Source organism: Taurulus bubalis (assembly GCF_910589615.1).
Source record: "Taurulus bubalis genome assembly, chromosome: 15".
Classification (NCBI taxonomy): domain Eukaryota; kingdom Metazoa; phylum Chordata; class Actinopteri; order Perciformes; family Cottidae; genus Taurulus; species Taurulus bubalis.
The window spans coordinates 19,406,435-19,420,358 of NC_136603.1; the positions used below are offsets into that span (position 1 = coordinate 19,406,435).

The window sequence follows — 13,924 nt, forward strand, 5'->3', positions numbered from 1 at the left end:
GGTTATCAGTAAGGACTGTGGGGGCTGAGTATGCATGGTAGTTAGCGGAATATTTTGTATCTCAAAGGCAACAACTATTTTACGGTGTTTTCTATTTCCTTTTTCTGGATTTGCTCCTTTCACATGCTGAATCTCATTTTTTGTTCAGCTGCGTTTATTGATACATAAACTGATTTGGCTTAAGTTTATTCATCATTTGACTAGGTAGGCTACTGATTGATACTAGCTGCTTATCACAGGGGTAGACCAACTTTACACAACCATTGTCTTAGTATAATGATAAATACCATTATGACTGGGTGCACAACGATGCCGACATGTTTGAACTTACTTAGAAGGGTCCTTTGTCTCAGAGAGGATTTCCAGCAGCTCATCATTAGACAGGAAGAAGAACCGCGGAAAATAGAGACGCTTCTTCTCCAGGTAGTTGTTAAGACCTTTGAGGATCATTTCCAGGAGCTCATTGGACGTTTTCAGCTTCTCCAGCATCTTGTCGATGGATGTCACTGCCAGCACGTGCTTGTCCTAACACAGGCAGGAGAGAATAGTTTAGTGGAAAGCAAACATTTCACGTATCCTCAATTTACTTACAATATAATTTCTGTGGTATTAATATGGGCATTTTACTTTGAGCACAACAGGTAGTCAGGTTTAACATGTATTCAAAACACATAAACAGATATGTTTTAGTCATTTCAGGTCCACTCAGACTCATTTCAAGCTCATAGTTTCACATAGGTGCTAATTAGGACTGTATAGCTTTTTCTAATGGATCCCTCACTAGAAAGCAGCAATTGTATCACATTCGGTCCCTAGACAGGTACTGTACACCCTCGACTATAGGACCATGACTATTGCCCCCTCTGCAAAGCGGCCGATAGCATTGGTGATGCACTGCATCGTTTTGTTCATCAAGGAAACACGTGAGAGAAAAGTGGTTTGTTGCGTTCATTAGTTTTTCAGCAGTGCAGTGTTGCCTTGAAGGTAACACTAAAACACTTCCTTATGCAAAACATCCAATCCATGTTCCACACTGAGGCCCACTTGTCACACAGCGACCTGAAAAAAATAAAAAAGTAAAAGGAGATTTCACCTGAGGCCTGTCTCGCACCTATTACATATTTCCGCTCTGACATCATCTCATGTGTACACTAACTCAACCGTGAAGGTTGGACAATGGATGCCTGGACCTGCTCACAGGAAAACGTCTGGGGGGATTCTGAAATAAGAGCTCCGATCATCCTCTGAATGGAGTCAAATAAAATACAGGAAGGAGCAAAATGAAGAGCTAAAGTGTGGAGCCAAATTGAAAAACATGGAGGAGCATGAGATGCCATCTCTGCTTTACCTTACTCTTCAACAGAAAACTATTTTATTCTGTTGCTCTGCAGTGTTTTAATCCCCATTAACCCACACTAACACCACGCTTCTGAACAACGTAATGGAAACAATATAAACTACAAGGGAAACAGCTGCTGGAGTTCATATAGCTAGCCTACAAAAAGGTGTGCTTTCATCTTTGTTTGATGTGTTCAATTTGCCTTGAGCCCGTTTTTGCAGGATGTGAGAGTTTTCACATCTCCTCGCAACATGCAGACAAAATCGTCTACAAATCAATAATATGTCTTAACAAAACACACGTGTGGCTGAAAAATTACATTGCAATGATGCTATGATGTTGCTATATGTACAACAGCTGTTATTTGGTGGCCAGTATGCGTAAGGCAAATCTTTTCGCAGGTACATGCGCTCTGGAAAAGAAGAGGGCGGACACCATTGCATTGCTTTGACGTGGCACAACCTTCTGGTTTGTATCAAGTAACGGTCACTGTCCATTAAAAAGAGGGGCAGCCACTGAAAGATGCTTTTAATCAAGTTCTGTTCCAGACCACAACCACAAAGAGTATCTCGAATGAGATATAAATTCCTTTTTGATCTCTCATTATTTGCTTTTGATTCCTCATGATGACTTAGTTAAGCGGAAGCAGCGGCTGTTCACTCATGCCAAAGTGACTTTTTCCCCTCTAGGCTCGCCATATGATACAAGTAATAAACAAATGGTACGAATGAGGGATCGAAACCATTTCTCTTTAGGCAATAGTCCGTAGAAAAGACTTAAGCTACAGTGACTGCAACTCACTTCAAAGGTTAAATCAAATGATCAAGCTTTGACTGTGTTTCAGTGGGATGTACAATTACACTGGCTAAGGGGGTCTGATTGATGAACAGTGATTCTAGCTTTTCATAGATTTCATCAGGAGAAAGTAATAACCGGGCTATTTTTATATTGAACCTGCCAGCGGGAAGCTATTCGTGAGCACAGTGAAGGGATAACAATGCACTAATGCATGTATTATGCGTGATAATGTGGGTTTTATGCACCAAACAGATGGCTTCAATGAGGGACAGCAACTGTACCCAGCTGATATGGCAGGTCTGCAATCTGTGTGGAAAAAAACATAATCTAAAGAGAGTATTTTGTCCTTGTTCCAATCTGACACACACAACACATCCAGTACAAAATAATGTCCTGTTCAAGGCACATCCTGCAGAGCATTCTATCTGCACGAGCATGATTATAACAGTAAGAGAGCTACTCTTTTGCAGACTACTGTGGTGTACTAGGTGAATAATAGTCTACTAGTAAACAATATGTCAGTCATCTTCTTCATGAGCTCAGATGGCCAACTGTTTCTCCGATCCTCAGCTCATTAGAAAGGGGGCAAAGGTTTGGTGTTCTGCAACGTTGAATGACAGCAGGTTCACAGAAATAAGTCTTTTAAATTGATTTTTTTGTTTTTTTTCTGCAAGTGTGTACGCAGTAGTAGATAAATGACACATTAAAGCAGGCAGCAGATAAAAAAGAAAGAAGTGGAAGCTGATCAGTGGATCTTGAGCAGCTCCTAGTGGTTGATCTGATGACAACAGCCTGGGCGAACACCCTCAAGAGATTTGTGGATATAGGAGAGCTGCACTCCAGCCTGCCTTTTTGCTCACACTGGTAGTATGGAGTTGAGATGATTCCAATTTCATGCGCTGCTGATCAATGCCATAGACGAGATGAAGGGATGTGTTCTTTGTCAAGATTTTGATGCAGTACACGCCTATGAGGAGGGATGTTTCTCCGAGAATGGTAGCATTCAGTGTGTATGGATTACAAAATCCAACTCCTGACACTTCCAGTTAAGAGTAGTCACTTGGACACATTTCCCACAAACGGGAAAAACAATTCTTGTAAACCTATTTTTTTATTTAGTGCTATCCCATTTACTGAGATAACCTAAAATGCATTATTATTGCACCCTTTCAAGAAAGAGATTGCCTCTCTTGTCCTGGGAGATGAGATGTCTTGTCTCACAACAAAGACAGAGAAAAAAAAAAATCTAATTAAAGTCTCATTTTTATCACTGAGGATTTGCAAATTGTCAGAAGGAAGTTAAGTAAGGTTGGTAGTGGCTTTTCCAAATGACCACTGAGGATATTTTGGGAGAATAGCAACCTTCTGTTGGTGAAAATAAAATAATATTGTGCTTTTACTTCAAGCGGTTCCTGGGTTCACTGATAAGTCAGATGGCAAAGACAAGGTAGATGAGCCGCACCGCTATGACTACGACGTGTTAATAGTGTCTCAGATATGTTTTATGGTCGTCTCAGGATGGTGGAAACAAGTTTGTTTTGAGTCTTCATTTTGATGATAGATTTTTTTATCAACAACAAACGTATTTTTCATGTTAATATGTCGTGCGACATATTGTGATCACATCTCTTACACAATCTAAGCAAAATTCAATCAAATGTGATGGATATACTAAAGCATAATGATATGTTTCCCGCTTGTCTCGCTCCATCCCCTCACTTTGCAAAAAACAAATAATTCTGTCACCCTGATGAATTTTACCCTTGCACACTGCCTTTACCTGTGGTTCTGATCAGTGGTCTAAAACAGTAGGCAATAGTTATATAATTTGGGGGAAAAAAGTTTGACAATCTCCAGTGCCCTGGCACTACACAATAATCTTACTAGGAAAGAAGATGCCAGCATCAGATAGCATATTTACTTCCTCATTAAATCACACAGCTGGTAACGGTGTAAAATCCTACCTGTGAGTCTAAACCCATTAAGCTAACGGAGCCATTGTGTGGATTCTCACCAGTTTACATCATACACATTAGGAAAACGTCTTGTGACAAAGCCACTTTTTAGCTGGAATGCTAAATCACATACAAGCACATCAATGTTAACTAAACTATATGTACTGTAAATGTGTTCTTAGTGCGTTTGTCCACCAAACACTTATATTACTTTGAATAAATAAAATAAGTATGATGCAATCAACCATTACATTATATAGTATAGTTGCTGTTTATCAGTAGATTTAAGTATCTTATCTAACATTGGCATAAATTACAAGAAGGATTTCCCAGTATCCATACAGTACTGACTGAGTTAATCACACTGACCTAAAAGGGACATAGATCAACGATATATATTTTTCCTCTAACCTATTCTGCCATTTATCAATCTAGATTGCTTCGGTGTGAGTTGCCTAGTTTCGGAGATATCGGTCGTGGAGACGTCTGCCTTCTCTCCAATATAATGGACTGTATGGCTCCTGGCTTGTTTCATGTGATCTACGGTTGAAGGAAAAGAGTTCCTCCACGAAAGGCAAAGTACACCAACACTCTAGTCTAGACTGATGAATAACACCACAGGTAGGAAGATAAATATGTATTTTGGATTTGAAGGCGAACTGTCTCTTTGAACTGATGAACTAAAGATAATAAAGGAAATATTTCCCGCAGCTGGATAAGTGCAAAAGCAAGTGTAAAACATGCTCCGTAACCTGTGTGTTCACAACTCCCAGTGGAACGGACCGTACGCATGCACATCTGCATGTGTAGGCTGCCTGTCCCCTGGTGACCCCATTTTCTTTGTGGCTCAGTGCGGCCTGCCCCCTCCAGACAAAATCCATAATTCCTATTTGATGGTGCAGTCAGGCTGGGCTTTCTAGAGGACACTGTCTGAAATTGATGTGTCTCATTTCAGGTCCACTGAGGACGCCAATTACCCTTTGGAAACTCTTTGAGGATGCTGGTGCAACACTCTCTATCCTCACTCTGTTGTTTGTGTCTTGCTCTCCATCCCTTTATATACCGATTCCCTCGCTCTCTCTGCACGGCCTTTCTCCTTTCTGCTTCTACTGCGTACTTCTGAGCCTCTCATTTTCCTCTGTATTTCATTCTCCCCCTCTGCTGTCGGAGCTGTGTTGATTTTGGTCTAGTTAATTGACCAGTAAACTTTCTGATCAGGTGTGCAGCATGTGACTATTTCCAACGATTCGTTCTTCTTTCTTCGCATGTGTGGCACAGTTACAGAGGATCATTATCATTCCAGTTGTGCAGAAATAATTCAAAAACAGCAACCCTTCTGAAGGGAATGGCTCTGTACCGTCAATACACCAATTTGATGGTTGAATGTGTTCCTATTCGACCACAATTTAATTATTATGCTTTTTCTTTTTCTTGGAAAGAATGTCATTGTGTGCTTGCTCCTCAAACTATCCATTCTGTTACTGTTGAAACCTTTCATTTTTAGATGGTGATGAAAATGTTTAAAAGATGGATGATATCCTAAATATTAAGATTTAGACCTTTTCGCTGGGGTTTATTTAATAAGGGTATTTATTTTCTTAACGGGTGACAAGCCCTCTCTATAATGGTAGGGACATGTCGATACAATCACACCGTATAGTACTGATGCATCGGCCATAGCAACAATCCTCAATATCATTTTTTTTGGGGACCATAACCGTTTAGTCAAACAACATTTTCCCTGTTAAAGGGCAGTTTTATGGTTCCAGCCACCGCCTATTGGATTATTTTTGGTGCAAAGGGATTTTACTACCTGTTGCATTTAGCAAGGTCAGCCAGTACGAGAGGACCAGCAGATGTCTGGCTACACAGAAAGTATGGGTTGAGTTTTTGTTTGTTGTTGAGTTTTGATGTGTTACTGGAAGGTGCCCATTTGTCAACCTTTTCCAAATGATGCACTAACATACTTTAATACAAACCTAAATCCATTCATGGTCATTTTTGACATTTCTGGTTAATATGCTGCAGTTCCCCTTTACAGTTATGATTGCGGTCCAGTGTTCTATAATAAGATGCAACGCTCTTATCTTGGAATTATCTGCCGTGGAAGATCCCCATGTGGATTCCACCTTTTTTTTAATGGTGATAGTCTTCTGATCCAACCTAACTATCATGCCCCTCCGCAAAAAGTCCCTCATGTTAAAACCAAATTTAAAAAACGTACCAGTAAAACTTGTTTCATGGTGTCCCTCCAGGATTTGTCAACAGTTGTGAAACGGCGTCCCTCCTCAGGCATCTGAGTCAAGATGTCCGGGGAGCTGAATATGGGCTCCAGGTAGAGCCAAGTGGACTGCACCTTCAGCCATTCATCAAGGATCTCTTGGAGGAGCAGCAATTTGGCCTCCCATTCCCTGCAGAAGAAGATGAGTAAATGCGAGTGGGAATATACTACTACAATAAATATCACTCAACTGGGAAAAACAAAATCACTCTCCTCTTTTTGTGGAAGGAGAAGAATGGAACAGTAATAACGATCGCAACACAACGTTTTTAAAGGAGGTTTGGGAATCCTGGATGTTTCTTTATATTATCTTGCATTTAATGCCAGATATCCTCTGTTCTGTGCTGAGTTCACTCAATGGAAAATTACTAACAGGATTGCATGGCTTTTGCAGCCGCTAGACCTGCACAAATAAGACAAAAATAAACCCTGCAAAAGGTGAAATGCACTCCTAACTTTGCTGCCAAGCAAATAGCTTCTCAGTGCTCTTGAGCTATTTGCAAATGTTTAAATTAATATTTGGTAATTAGCATACATTTGACACAAAATTTGCTCTTTTAAAGGCAAAACAGTCATATTCAGCGCTAATAGCCACATGCAGTTCCAGTGAAATTATTTGCAGAGAGTTGGTGGTAACTGAAGTGCAAACGTTCCAGTGATGATGGCAGCAGTGCTTGTAGCCAGGCAAAGGCATCGTCGTGCTTTGTAATGCAGCGACAGGATGCGATGACAGTTGTGTCACGAAAAATACATTAATATAGCTCCCTTTATTGGAATACATTCGAGAGAGAAAAACAATGAAAAATAAGGTTATTGTATGAACAAATTAGCAAATCATTTCCTTCCTCTCCCTGCACAAAGAAAAGGCAAATTGCATTCAGCTGCAAAACTTTATAGGAGAGTTTGCGCTGTAATATCATTAGCGCAATATCTTTTGTGAATCGGACCTTGAGAGGAGGCAGATAGCGGTTGCAAATGATGCGTAATTCATGATGCTATCAGCGGCCGCAATCTATACTTGGTGAATGTACCCCTCAGTATAAAATGTAGCTGGGATTGTCTCCCGGAGTAACTTGTGCAATCTACTGACAAACAGATTTTTTTATCCTCACTGTGGTATCATCCTCTCCCACCCACAAAGCTAGATAATGGCATTATAAAGGTCTCATGTGATATTACAAAAATAATTCATAAAAGAAACTTCAGTAGCTGCTTTAGCTTCCTGCCAAATATTGCACATTTCTAAAAGCTGCAGGGAATCCTGTGTCAAACTGTGCCTGGAAGCAACATAATATTGCAATAATAATATCCAAATGACAGAAGATGGGTAAATTACATCGTTGGCTGAACTCAGAGGCAGATACAAACTTGAATGAATTGCACAGTAAGCTCAATTGAAGCCGTTGTTTTTCAAGTTTTCACAACGAATATCGATAACTACAATCCTGAGACAGACAAACCATTATGGTCTTTAGCCCCAGATAGCTTGTCATGTGATATTTCAGTCTGTGTGTTCTGCCCTGTCAGGAGTGGTTCACCAAACACAGCAAACTCAGCCAGCGCAAACAGAAGATAGCATAACTGCCAGGGTGAAAACATAATGCTGGGGCAATATTAGTCAATTGCACCACTTTACAACCAAAGTAAAAGCTGTTGATTATAAACAGTACAACTTGAAGTAACCTGTGTTGTACTTTCAACGAGGCCTAACCATGTGTACTGCTTTTTCAAACAAGCAAAATCATTCTCAAGAAAATCTTCTCGTCTCTTACCGTATCTCCACCTCAAATGGCTTAATGAAGGGTGAGCCCCTCATGGTTTGTGTCTTCACAATGTGATCGTCCAACAGCATCTGCACTTCATCCACAGATGACAGGATGGAGGTGCCCGTCTCTCTGTAGGCCAGGAGGCTGAACTCCATGTTGCCCCACTCACTGGACATTTTTTCCATGGCCTTCTCTAGGGAGTACTCCTTGCTGGCCGCCTCACTGATGCCCTCAAAGCTGCTCAGATGCTGCTCCAGGTGCATGGACAGGAACTGAGACACGCAGGCCTGGTCATCGGCTGGCTGCAGGGAGATGCCAGCCACCTCCGACATGGTATCCCAGTGGCGCTCACGCAAGCCTGGGTTGCACAGTATCTGTGAAGGAGGAGGAGTAAAAAAAAAAAGACTTAAACTTGTAGAAGACACAAGTCATTGAGATCAAAGTTATTTTTGACTTCGACAGATATTAAATGTTTCTGTTTGGGTCGTACCTGCACTAAAGGAATGTGTTTCTTGAAGTCTTCCACCTTAGTCTTCATAGTGGTGGCGATGCTCAGAGCTTTGGGTACATCACTTAAGCCTTTCTCCAGCTTGTACAGTGTGCGCCAGTAGTTGCCAACGTCCATCTCTAACTAAAAGGGTGGGGTTACAAAGACACCAGAAAAAAATAGAAACGACTACGAATAAATAATTGCCAACTGAATTAATAGAATAAAACATTACATTGTACCATAACATTATACATATAAAGTTTAAGTTAAGTCCTATCACACTATGGTCAATGAAGTCCTGAATGCACTTACATGCTTCAGTGATTCAGAGGGGTTGCTAGAGTGAGACGTAAAGGCATTAAGAAGCAGCAGCACTGTTAGTGGCAGCGGTCACTGAGGTAACGCTGACAGTTATAGCTGAGTAATAAGAGCTGGGTATGAAGTTGATGAAGGAAGTGCTTTGGCTTTAATGCAGCTAACACCGTCAGCAAAAGGGCATTGAGGAGGGGACCTCTCCTCTCCCTCCAGTGGGCTTGTGTCCAATTAGTCAAGTGAAAACACCTGTGTGTTTGTGCTATAGCAGTTTTGTATAGGCTGCAGTCTGTGGGAGAATGAGCATCAACAAAAAGGGGAGGGGCCGTAGGTTAGGCAAAGATGAGTACTAAGACTAGAATGAGTACCAAATTTTTTATATATATATATATATATGTATATGTATATATATATCTTGTCGTAATGGCCCTTTATGTCTAGTATACAGTTCTTTGAATTGCCTTGTTGTTGAAAGATGCTATCCAAAAAAAGTTGCTTTGCCTAGTGCTTGCTATACCAAGAGCCAATTAGAGGCATGCTTTACAACACTAGTACAGACAGAAAAACAGAGATGTCAATCAAACAGTGACAGGACATTGGGGCAAATGAGTGTGTTGGTGAACTTTTATTCCCACCCGCACGTCTCCGTCTCTAACAGGCTATATCACATCAATCATATGTAGACACAGCCAATCAAAGAAAAACAACTGATGTGCCACATGATTGATTAATGACATACAGTATGTTTGAAGACTGAAATCCATAGATGCCTGTGTAGGTGTGTGTGTGTGTGTGTGTGTGTGTGTGTGTGTGTGTGTGTGTGTGTGTGTGTGTGTGTGTGTGTGTGTGTGTGTGTGTGTGTGTGTGTGTAATAGTCTGCAAGAGAGGCAGCTTTTTAAATCATGTTATTGTGAATGAAACCTGAAAAGTTGGATAGGTTTAAAGGAAAACAGAGAGAGAGAGCATTTCAAACAAAGCGTTATACTCAGATCCATCTGTTAGTGGTGGCAATCACAATTTGACGTTTTTATAGTGTGACACAAATACATTCTGCAACATCCCAGTTTTAAAGCATCTTAAGCAGCAGCTGAAGCTGTAATGATGATAAAAGATGTCTCTCTTCATTGCAAAGTGCTTAATAAAAAGTGCTTAAACAAACTTAATAACAAACTCTAGTACCTTGTCTGGGTTCACACCCGAGAGCGGTCCATGGAGCCACTGCTTGTCCTGGTTTAGGAAAGCTGTGGCTGTCTCATAGAGGCGCAGGAAGGGTGTGAGCTTGTCCTGGATCTTCTTACGCTCTGGGTACTGGGACACAGGCCAGCCGTAGGCCTCTTCCTCTAGATTGAAATCATTCATCTTTCCAGAGTGGCAGAAAGGTTGAAAGAGAAGTACGGATGGAAGCATAGAAGGAAGGAAGAAACAAACAAAGACAGAAAAAGAAAAGACAGAAGGATAATTAGATGAGTGTCAATGTATGGATGACAAAACCCCTCACAAAGCCGCTTACAAGAGTTCTTTTTTTACAGCGAATGCTGCCCTCTGCAGGTCATATATTTGAAAGCACTTACTGCATTTGAACTTCAAATCAATGCAATAATCCACTGTGCAAATGAATGTGTATTTTTCAATCAGAAGCATGTCTTAATTTTAATTTGTTGAGTGAAGTACTTCAAAAATCAAAGATTATACTCAGTCTTAAATCAAAACGCAAGCAGACTGGATCTTATGCACAAGCGTAGGGTGGCTTGTACTGACACTAAATGGTTTATTAATGTTTGGGTACCAGTACAACTAAACTCTTTTTGTATAATTTACAACAATATTGGCCTAATGTCAGTCTCCATAGCTTTCATTTGACACCGATGCCGTAAATAATCATTTTTCCAGTAGAGAAATCCCTTGTTTACCTTTTCTATGGCTAACTCCAGTTTAGCATTGAGGGCCTGGGATTTCTTCAAGTACTTGCTAAGATCCGTCAGCTCACCAAAGGTGGAATACTCCTCCACCTGTATGCTGTAGCTCTCCAGTTCTTCCTCAAAGCGGTCGCGGCACAACTGGAATTCACAAACAGAAATGCCCTCTTTGTTTTCTAGCAATAACATTTTCCGTTCACATTAACAATGTAGTTGTTCTGATGCAGTTCTGATGCAAAAACATCCATATTCCAGTCAGCAAATCAATGGTTGGACAGATAGTGTAGGAACACAGACCTTAAGGCCACTCTGATATTGCTCTGTCTTTTCAGCAATGATCTGCTGGTGGTCCTTAAAGATTGATGGCATGCGCTTGAGCCACAGGAAGGACTGTGCGTTGAGCTCTATCTCCAGTGGTGAGAGGGTGACGAAGTCCATCAGGAAACACAACTGTGTGGTGGAGTCTGCCAAGCGTCGCTCCAACAGAGGCATCTCTGTGGTCTCCACCTTACGAATGTAGTCCTGGATGGGAGTACAGGGCAATAACGCACACTGGTATAGTACTTCACCTATATGTCTGCCATTGCCACAGTCCAGTTAGTCGGTGTGAACAAAAACATGCCAAGTTGTCATTGTTTATTACTGACTGCGGGATGTCATGCCTGACGGGATGTCTTGCCTGACTGCTTTGTGGACAGAATTGCGAGAGACATTTGTTTCTACTGTACACACTGCACTAAGCTTGTGTCTGAGACAATCGTTTGGGTTAGGTACCTGAAGCTCCATCAGTGTCTGCGTGTTAGTTGGTGTGCTCAGTGCCTTCTCTGCAATCTTCTCAAATTCCTCACAGAGCCTGTGGGAGGAACAGCATTAACTCGGTGGCATATACAAAATAATTCACAGACTTACAATCTCATTATGGCCTGGAGCCAAAGGGCACCATTGGGATGGAGGCCAAAACAGCAGCTAACACAGGGACTAAAACCAATAAGGGTGCTACTGTACATTCCCTTTGACCGGCCCAATGTTTATTTAGCGGTCAAACAGAAATGTATTGTTAAACTTTATTTGCATTTTAAATTTCTGCGTGTTTGTTGAGAGGAAAAGTGAAAACAGCGAACCAACGGACTTCTTGTTGATTTCCTGATGGTCGTGCAGCATCCGAGAAACCAGTTTCTGCTGTAGCTCCAGAGCCCGCTTGACGAGAGCGTGGATGAGCTTATGGGACTGAACCTCAAACATGCCAAGACGTACCACCTGAAGCCCAAATTGATCAGTCACACAATCAACGTCAATTAAGAGATGACTTTCATATAAGGGTAGACGGGCGTAATCACGGAAAACCTCAAGAATGAAAGACTGGTGCTTTGGAGGTTTTTAAAATGTTTAGGTATCAGGATTTATTAGATAGTGTTCCATGCAGAGTGATAGTTATTTATGATTTTAGAAAGTAAAGAAACATTGGCAATCTAATTTCAGTCACTCAAAATAATAATTTTAGGTTTCTTTAGACATCACCAACAGCTGATGGTCTCAAATATCAAAGTAATACACAACGTTTACAGCCATCACATTGTCATTTTGAGAGACTTCCACCTTGCTGACCAAGTACCTGGCATGATGTGTACTGGATCTGGTCAGCAAGCTGCTGGTAGTGTACCACCTCCGCCATGAATTCCTGGAAGGAGTGCTGTTTACTGAGGAACTGCTCCACATCCTCCTCTCTCTGCCTGGATACCAGCGTGGCATATTTATCGTACTCATGGACATACTTCTTGGGCTTGACACTTTCAGCCCAGAACACTCTGCGCACCTCCATCTGCTGGGCCTGAAGAATCTCGGGCAGGATAATGGGCTTTAGGGTGCTTCCGGTTTGGGAGCTTGACTAGGAAGACACGGAGAAGGGTATATACATAATAACTAATAATCGCAATGCAATGATGAGCTATTGCGATTTTAAGATACAGAATAGGGCATCCGAACAACAAGACAGCAGGAAAAAAAACAGTGCTTAGATCATTCTCAATGTTCTACACAATCACTGAGGCACATGTGATACTGAGTTTTTATTGTTTTAGAGGTGTTGATTCAACTTGGTGCATACTACTACAGACAAACACACTTTCCCGCTTACCTCTTCCAGGTACAGTTTGATTTCAAAGCGAGGTACCATGCTGACAGAGCTGAGCATCAGCTCATAGACGTGAAGGAGGGCCTCCTCGTACAATTTGAGTTCAGGCTCAAACTTGATCTCCCTGTCCTCCAGTATCAGATGCAGCACAAAGCCCGGGTGCTCATAGGCTCGTTCTGACTGCTACGGTGGTGGAGAGCAAACCCCCCCAAAAAGGCAGAGAAAGAATACAACTGTTAGTGTCCACCTGTTCATGTTGGTCAAAATGTAAACATTTATTTTATGATAATTATATGATAATTTCCTCCAGTCGAGGAGGTTCGACTCTTCTGAAATATATTATTATATCACGTTTTTAAGCATTCTCCTACCGGGTCTTGGGATAATAGGTGTGTGTAGTCCCTCATTGAGTTTAATGCAAGGCTCTGAAGCTGGGAGGTCATGAGTGCAGCAGCACAGTTGGTTAAAGACAGCAGTTTGGCTTTGTGTTTTGAGGCAGGCCACAGCTCGCACCTCCACCCCTGGTTGTAAATGGTGTGCACTTTGGGGACCCACCTGGTGCAGAAAACAGCACATGAAAGATTATATTCAGAGAATGGTCAAATAATGAAATCGTCACTTGGAACTTTAATGATACCAATGGGGAAAACGGAGCAAAGGAGACCACTGTGATAAATGGTCTGTTGGTTCGGAGGTGGAATAAGAAGCGCTACGCCGTCTCTTTGCACAAATCCTGATCTGTCCTCTTTTACCTTAACGAAAGCAGAGTCAGCCCACACTGTCCCAGGCCCCCTGAACTACCCACAGTGCAATATGCACTGTATTATGCTAAAACCATAGTGAACTTTTAAAAGGTGAAGGGAGCTTCGATTCATTTACGAATGGCAAATTAAAGATGTATTTAACTGAGCACAAGTATCTTGGCGTTAAGTTATG

At 41.5% G+C, this 13,924-nt stretch overlaps 1 protein-coding gene across 1 annotated transcript in view; it reads right to left on the bottom strand.

The window, feature by feature from the left end:
- Positions 1 to 13,924, bottom strand: part of dnah7 (dynein, axonemal, heavy chain 7) — a gene marked incomplete at both ends in the record, with an annotated part of 66,664 nt that overhangs the window by 51,183 nt on the left and 1,557 nt on the right. The window contains 12 exons of the mRNA XM_079230946.1: positions 332 to 525; positions 6,317 to 6,503; positions 8,146 to 8,513; positions 8,630 to 8,770; positions 10,121 to 10,300; positions 10,852 to 10,998; positions 11,155 to 11,379; positions 11,632 to 11,710; positions 11,987 to 12,114; positions 12,470 to 12,742; positions 12,992 to 13,171; positions 13,360 to 13,543. Of these exons, the coding sequence (XP_079087072.1) occupies positions 332 to 525; positions 6,317 to 6,503; positions 8,146 to 8,513; positions 8,630 to 8,770; positions 10,121 to 10,300; positions 10,852 to 10,998; positions 11,155 to 11,379; positions 11,632 to 11,710; positions 11,987 to 12,114; positions 12,470 to 12,742; positions 12,992 to 13,171; positions 13,360 to 13,543 (2,286 nt within the window). The remainder of the gene's footprint in view (positions 1 to 331; positions 526 to 6,316; positions 6,504 to 8,145; positions 8,514 to 8,629; positions 8,771 to 10,120; positions 10,301 to 10,851; positions 10,999 to 11,154; positions 11,380 to 11,631; positions 11,711 to 11,986; positions 12,115 to 12,469; positions 12,743 to 12,991; positions 13,172 to 13,359; positions 13,544 to 13,924) is intronic.